At 34.1% G+C, this 8,261-nt stretch overlaps 1 protein-coding gene across 43 annotated transcripts in view; it reads right to left on the bottom strand.

The window, feature by feature from the left end:
* The window catches only part of LOC128658091 (calpain-8-like), a 268,397-nt gene that overhangs the window by 27,907 nt on the left and 232,229 nt on the right, over window positions 1–8,261 (bottom strand). For all 43 annotated transcript variants that reach the window (XM_053712555.1, XM_053712553.1, XM_053712567.1 and 40 more), the window contains 3 exons: window positions 2,572–2,649; window positions 2,327–2,412; window positions 1,554–1,628 (listed from right to left, as the gene is read on the bottom strand). In XM_053712555.1, coding sequence (XP_053568530.1) covers window positions 1,554–1,628; window positions 2,327–2,412; window positions 2,572–2,649 — 239 coding nt within the window. The remainder of the gene's footprint in view (window positions 1–1,553; window positions 1,629–2,326; window positions 2,413–2,571; window positions 2,650–8,261) is intronic.

The following is an 8,261-nucleotide window of genomic DNA, read 5'->3' as shown; positions in this document are numbered from 1 at the left end:
GTGTAAATGTTGTATGTATGTATATATGTGTAAATGTTGTATGTATATATATATATATATGTTTAAATGTTGTATGTATGTATATATGTGTAAATGTTGTATGTATGTATATATGTGTAAATGTTGTATGTATATATATATATATATGTGTAAATGTTGTATGTATGTGTAAATGTTGTATGTATGTATGTATATATGTGTAAATGTTGAATGTATGTATATATGTGTAAATGTTGTATGTATGTATATATGTGTAAATGTTGTATGTATGTATGTATATATGTGTAAATGTATGTATGTATGTATATATGTGTAAATGTTGTATGTGTGTATATATGTGTAAATGTATGTATGTATGTATATATGTGTAAATGTTGTATGTATGTATGTATATATATGTGTAAATGTTGTTTGTATGAATATATGTGTAAATGTTGTATGAATGTATATATGTGTAAATGTTGTATGTATGTATATATGTGTAAATGTTGTATGTATATATATATATATATGTTTAAATGTTGTATGTATGTATATATGTGTAAATGTTGTATGTATGTATATATGTGTAAATGTTGTATGTATATATATATATGTTTAAATGTTGTATGAATGTATATATGTGTAATTGTTGTATGTATGTGTAAATGTTGTATGTATGTATATATGTGTAAATGTTGTATGTATGTATATATGTGTAAATGTTGTATGTATGTATATATGTGTGTAAATGTTGTATGTATGTATATATGTGTAAATGTTGTATGTATGTATATATGTGTAAATGTTGTATGTATGTATATATCTGTAAATGTTGTATGTATGTATATATGTGTAAATGTTGTATGTATGTATATATGTGTAAATGTTGTATGTATGTATATATATGTGTAAATGTTGTATGTGTGTATATATGTGTAAATGTTGTATGTATGTATATATCTGTAAATGTTGTATGTATGTATATATGTGTCAATGTTGTATGTATACATATATGTGTAAATGTTGTATGTATGTATATATGTGTAAATGTTGTATGCATGTATATATGTGTAAATGTTGTATGTATGTATATATCTGTAAATGTTGTATGTATGTATATATGTGTAAATGTTGTATGTATGTATATATGTGTAAATGTTGTATGTATGTATATATGTGTAAATGTTGTATGTATATATGTGTAAATGTTGTATGTATGTATATATGTGTAAATGTTGTATGCATGTATATATGTGTAAATGTTGTATGTATGTATATATGTGTAAATGTTGTATGTATGTATATATGTGTAAATGTTGTATGTATGTATATATGTGTAAATGTTGTATGTATGTATATATGTGTAAATGTTGTATGCATGTATATATGTGTAAATGTTGTATGTATGTATATATGTGTAAATGTTGTATGCATGTATATATGTGTAAATGTTGTATGCATGTATATATGTGTAAATGTTGTATGTATGTATGTATATATATATGTGTAAATGTTGTATGCATGTATATATATGTTTGCAAGTTTTCCCCAAAAAATGCTGGAGTATTTACCAAGCTTCTCCATCAGCACTTTGCTGTGTAAGATCAGCTTTCACTGCAGGGTCAACATCATTCCATTCTGCGGAACTGTCAGAAAAAAAAGATTGTATTACTATAAATCTCTTAAAGAAACAGTAAACACCTTGAGATTTTAATATTAAAGGTCTAGTTTTGCATATTAAAACATCTTTTATTATTTATTTTGCCCTTTTTTCATGTATTAGAGCAAACCTGCACCAAAAGGGCTTGAAAACTGCATCCCCGGCTTGATAAATGGAGCAGAAAGTTATAAAGAGACAAAAGACAGAGCTTTGGGGGCCCATTTATCAAAGGGCTTGCGGACCTGATCCGACACTGCGGATCAGGTCCGCAAGACCTCGCTAAATGCGGAGAGCAATACGCTCTCCACATTTAACATTGTACCAGCAGCTCACAAGAGCTGCTGGTGCAACGCCGCCCCCTGCTGACTCGCGGCCAATCGGCCGCCAGCAGGGAGCTGTCAATCAACCCGATCGTATTCGATCGGGTTGATTTCCGGCGGTTCCTGTCCGCCTGCTCAGAGCAGGCGGACAGGGTTATGAAGCAGCGGTCTTTAGACCGCTGCTTCATAACTTGTGTTTCTGGCGAGTCTGAAGACTCGCCAGAAACACGGCCCTTCAAGTTCCATACGGAGCTTGATAAATGGGCCTGAAAGAGTGAGACTATAAGACATACGTGAGTTACAGAGACAGACAATAATACAGTCCCATATCGAATGTGACACACAAAAGAAATGTACAACATACTTAATACTCCATGGTCCATTCCACTGTACATCACCCAAAGGATTTCTCACTCGGATCAACAATGCTTTCTTTCCTTGGTAGGTCACCTGGAAATGATCCATCACAGAGATTAAATTCAGCTTAGAATACAGTATCCTTTGTGCCATCAATCACCTATGTCTTCTGCATATGGAAAGTGGTAGCAAAATATACAAGAAAATATGTATTTCAACAATTATTTCTACTGAAATCTTTGTACGACTTACTTCTTCTGCACCAACCACAGTGTACGCGAGGTTTTTAGACACTTTCTGGCTTGTTTGTGCTTCTTTTTCTCCAGATTTCTGAAGTAAATAAAACGTGAGAAACAGTTTCACTATCAAAACAAGACGTATAGAACAAGAATAGTAATATACTATTTGAATACATACATAATGTAATCCTAGGTTAAAACCATCAATTATATGCAATGTCCATTCTCCTTGTTCTAATTCGAGAGATATTGAACCCCATTTTTTTTCTTTCATGATTCAGATAGAGCATGCGATTTTAAGCAACTTTCTAATTTGCTCTTATTATCAATTTTTCTTCATTCTCTTGCTATCTTTATTTGAAAAAGCAGAAACGTAAGGTAAGGAGCCGGTCCATTTTTGGTTCAGCACCTGGGTAGTGCTTACTGATTGGTGGCTACATTTACGCTTACTCTCCTCAAATAAAGATAGCAAGAGAATGAAGAAAAACTGATAATAGGAGTAAATTAGAAAGTTGCTTAAAATTGCATGCTCTATCTGAAAAAAAAAATGGGTTTAGTATCCCTCTAAGGACTAGGACACTTGAAACATCATGCGTATACTTAGATGACCCAGAAATGTTTAAATAAAGTTATGTTTTTACTAATATGCACTACTGTGTGTCTTAAATGGTTTTCAAATTCTTTTTCATATACCAACCATATTCACACTGCCCAGGACCTGCTTCTCCTGTCCTGTCTCATTTTCTTTGATAAGACTACTATAGATCTGTTCTATGTGTGTGTGTGTGCCTCTAGTGTCCATAATGTGCCACACATTCTCAATCGGAGACAGGTTAGGACTGCAGGCAGGCTATGCTAGCACCGGCACTCTCTGCTTATGCAACCATGCGCTTGTAATCCGGGCAGAATGTGGTTTGGTGTGATCCTGCTGGAAAAAGATGACATCTGAATGGCAACATATGTTGCTCCAAAATGTATACATATCTTTCTGCATTAATGGTGCCCTCACACAGGGCCGCCATCAGGGGGTGACAGGGGTGACTCCTGTCAGGGGCCCAATGGGCCAGGGGGGGCCCCATGAGGCAAGAACTAAAAAAAAAATATATATATATATTTTTTTTTACAATTTGTCAGCCACCAGTGGGTACTACAGCAGAGTGCTAACTGAGCATGGGAAATGTTATTACAAGGAGTAAAGCATTAGCATTTGAGAGGATTTCTGAGTGTGCACTAAACCACTATGTACAGTGTGAGACAGACTTGGCACTTTGTTTGTACAGTGTGTGCCTGAGTCAGACGGAAGATAACTTTCATTTGCAGAGGAGGTAGGAATAACTTAGCAAATGTTTTTTATTTCTTTGTGCAATTTCGGATTGTAACTTCAGTGAGGTAGTAGTTGTATGGTGGGGCCAGGGGTCCATAAAAACACATTTAGCAGCAGTGTATTTATGATTATTTGACAATGCTGTGGAAATTCTATATTTAAAACCATGCAGAAATGTTTCCTCCTCAATACACAAACGGTAGGTGCCCTTTTGGCAGATATGCATTTTTTTAATTTGAAATGAGACAGGTTAACTTAAAACTGTTCAGTTTACACTACAGCTGACTGAATTTTTAAAAACATACCAACAAGCCTAAATCCTGCATTTAACCAGATCTAATGGTATGAGTTCCACAGCTTATGGCTCCACCAAGACCATATATAGAGTACAGCATTTTCAAAATCCATAAGTACAGCTGACAGATGGGAACATTTGTACACTATATTTGAAGTTGTGCTCTTGGTTGGGGATGGGGGAAAAACAAACTGTCAACCTTTTAAAAGTACTTTTCTTCATCTAGCCATCTACCCAAATCATTAATGTACTATTTTGAATTCACAGAATTATTTTTGTTTGCACATTTACAAATATGATTCTTTAAAAAGTGATCTCTTAATTTCTGCATTTCTTTATTATGCATGTCACGCACTGTTGATTTAGGGGATGCACAGTGCATAAATGTTTCCTCCTGTGAGTGTTTCTTTGGGTGTCTGTGTTTATGTCTTTGCGCTTTGGTTTGTGTCTCTATGAGTGTGTATGTATTTTTATTCTGTGGGTCTCTCTGTGAGGGTGTGCATTTTCTGTGGATGTCTTAGAGGGTGTGTGCATATGTCTTTGTGCTTTTTCTATGGTTGTCTCTGTGAGGGTTTGTGTATGTTTGTCTTTGTGTATTTTCTCTGGATGCCTCTGTGAGGGAGGGTGTGTATGTCTGTGTTTTCTGTGGATGTCTCTGTGTGTGTGTGTGTGTGTGTGTGTGGGGGTTCTGTGGGTGTCTCTGTGAGGGTGTGTGTATGTCTTTGTGTGTTTTCTGTGGATGTCTCAGTGAGGGTGTGTAAATATGTCTTTCTGTGTTTTATGTGGTTGTCTCTCTGTGTGTGTATGTCTTTGTGTGTTTTCTGTGGGTGTGTGTGCGTCTGTGTGTGTGTGGCTTTGTGTGTTTTCTGAGGCTGTCTCTGTCAGTGTTTTCTTGGGTGTATGTGCAAGTTTGTGTTTGAGTTTGTGTGTGTGTGTGTGTGTCCATTGTCTGTTCCTTTTTTAGGACATTTTGACCTTACTACTGATTATTCACATCTTTCTACAGACTTTGAGACTAATGAGACCTTCCCGGAAGTCACCTAATCCACCATTTAACCTTTAAATTATTGTTTAGGCAGTTCAGGGCCCTTCCATTCAGCCACTGCATGCTGTTGTCATCTTCCTTTACAAAAAGATAATCAGAACTCCATATTTTGCTTTCTAAATCTCTTTTTTTTACAAAACTGTAGTCTACCTCATTACTTGTCAGGTCAATGTAAACAAGTGCTGAGTGTCTGTTTGGGTGTCTGAGTGTGTTTCTTTGCATGTCTGCTAGACTAGAGTGTCTATATGTGAATCCTTATGTGTGAGTGTGTGTGTTTCAGTGTATGAGTGTGTCTGTGTGTCTGTGTGTTTGTATGTTACTACCTTTACAACATTTCCAAGTTTAAATAGACACTTAAGAATAAAGTGCATATACGTTTTAGTCACTTGGTCAAAAATTGCACATGTCAAAAGGGGGGGGGGCCCTGATCAATGGTTAAGTCAGGGGCCCCAAAATTTCTAGTGGCGGCCCTGCCCTCACATATTTGCAAGTTACCCATATCATACATCCAAGCACTTCAGCCACCAGAATAAATCTTTGTTTAAAAGACCTTTATTCTCATTTAGTTGGGTCCAAAAGTTTACAGGAACAACGTTTCAAACCTACAATAGGCTCTCAGAGCTTGATGCCCTGTATTTCCGGTGAGTCTTCAGGCTCGCTGGAAACAGAAGTTATGAAGCAGCGGTCTAAAGACCCCCTAGTGTTTAGTTACGCCTTAAGTGTTTAGTAACTTTAAACATCTCTAGTGTTTAGTTATGTCTCTAGTGTTAATTGTTTAGTAATGACTCTAGTGTTTAGTAATATCTCAACTGTTTAGTTATGTCTCTACTGCTTAGCAACGTCTCTAGTATTTAGTAACATCTTTAGTGTTTATTTACATCTCTAGAGTTTAGTAACGTCTCTGGTGTTTAGTTGCAACTCTAGTGTTTAGTTACATCTCTAGTGATTAGTTTAGTCTCTAGTGATTAGTAATGTGACACGTCTAGTGAATAGTTACATCTCTAGTGTTTAGTTACGTCTTTAGTGTTCACTAAAGTGATACGTCCCTAGTGTTTAGTTACATTTCTAGTGTTAAGTAAAGGGATACGTCTCTAGTGTTTAGTAACATTTCTAGTGTTTAGTTTAATCTCTAGTGTTCACTAAAATGATACGTCTCTAGTGTTTAGTTTAATCTCTAGTGTTAAGTAAAGTGATACGTCTCTAGTGTTTAGTTACATTTCCAGTCTTTAGTTTAATCTCTAGTGTTAAGTAAAGTGATACATCTCTAGTGTTTAGTTTAATCTCTAGTGTTAAGTAAAGTGATACATCTCTAGTGTTTAGTTTAATCTCTAGTGTTAAGTAAAGTGATATGTTTCTAGTGTTTAGTAACATTTCTAGTGTTTAGTAACATTTCTAGTGTTTAGTTACATTTCTAGTGTTTAATTTAATCTCTAGTATTAAGTAAAGTGATACGTCTCTAGTGTTTAGTTACATTTCCAGTGTTTAGTTTAATCTCTAGTGTTAAGTAAAGTGATACGTCTCTAGTGTTTAGTTACATTTCCAGTGTTTAGTTTAATCTCTAGTGTTAAGTAAAGTGATAAGTCTCTAGTGTTTAGTTTAATCTCTAGTGTTAAGTAAAGTGTTAAGTCTCTAGTGTTTAGTAACATTTCTAGTGTTTAGTAACATTTCTAGTGTTTAGTTTAATCTCTAGTGTTAAGTAAAGTGATAAGTCTCTAGTGTTTAGTAACATTTCTAGTGTTTAGTTACATTTCTAGTGTTTAGTTTAATCTCTAGTATTAAGTAAAGTGATACGTCTCTAGTGTTTAGTTACATTTCCAGTGTTTAGTTTAATCTCTAGTGTTAAGTAAAGTGATACGTCTCTAGTGTTTAGTTACATTTCTAGTGTTTAGTTTAATCTCTAGTGTTCACTAAAGTGATACGTCTGTAGTGTTTAGTTACATTTCTAGTGTTTAGTTTAATCTCTAGTGTTCACTAAAGTGATACGTCTCTAGTGTTTAGTTACATTTCTAGTGTTTAGTTTAATCTCTAGTGTTCACTAAAGTGATACGTCTCTAGTGTTTAGTTTAATCTCTAGTATTAAGTAAAGTGATACGTCTCTAGTGTTTAGTTTAATCTCTAGTATTAAGTAAAGTGATACGTCTCTAGTGTTTAGTTTAATCTCTAGTGTTAAGTAAAGTGATACGTCTCTAGTGTTTAGTTACATTTCCAGTGTTTAGTTATGTCTCTAGTGTTTAGTTTAATCTCTAGTGTTAAGTAAAGTGATACGTCTCTAGTGTTTAGTTACATTTCCAGTGTTTAGTTTAATCTCTAGTGTTCACTAAAGTGATACGTCTGTAGTGTTTAGTTACATTTCTAGTGTTTAGTTTAATCTCTAGTGTTCACTAAAGTGATACGTCTGTAGTGTTTAGTTACATTTCTAGTGTTTAGTTTAATCTCTAGTGTTAAGTAAAGTGATACGTCTCTAGTGTTTAGTTACATTTCTAGTGTTTAGTTTAATCTCTAGTGTTTAGTTTAATCTCTAGTGTTAAGTAAAGTGATACGTCTCTAGTGTTTAGTTACATTTCTAGTGTTTAGTTTAATCTCTAGTGTTAAGTAAAGTGATACGTCTCTAGTGTTTAGTTTAATCTCTAGTGTTAAGTAAAGTGATACGTCTCTAGTGTTTAGTTTAATCTCTAGTGTTAAGTAAAGTGATACATCTCTAGTGTTTAGTTTAATCTCTAGTGTTAAGTAAAGTGATACGTCTCTAGTGTTTAGTTACATTTCTAGTGTTTAGTTTAATCTCTAGTGTTAAGTAAAGTGATACGTCTCTAGTGTTTAGTTACATTTCTAGTGTTTAGTTTAATCTCTAGTGTTAAGTAAAGTGATACGTCTCTAGTGTTTAGTTACATTTCTAGTGTTTAGTTTAATCTCTAGTGTTTAGTTTAATCTCTAGTGTTAAGTAAAGTGATACGTCTCTAGTGTTTAGTTACATTTCTAGTGTTTAGTTTAATCTCTAGTGTTAAGTAAAGTGATACGTCTCTAGTGTTTAGTTACATTTCT

Source organism: Bombina bombina, chromosome 4, assembly GCF_027579735.1.
Source record: "Bombina bombina isolate aBomBom1 chromosome 4, aBomBom1.pri, whole genome shotgun sequence".
Lineage (NCBI taxonomy): Eukaryota > Metazoa > Chordata > Amphibia > Anura > Bombinatoridae > Bombina > Bombina bombina.
This window is presented reverse-complemented; position numbering and strand designations above follow the sequence as displayed.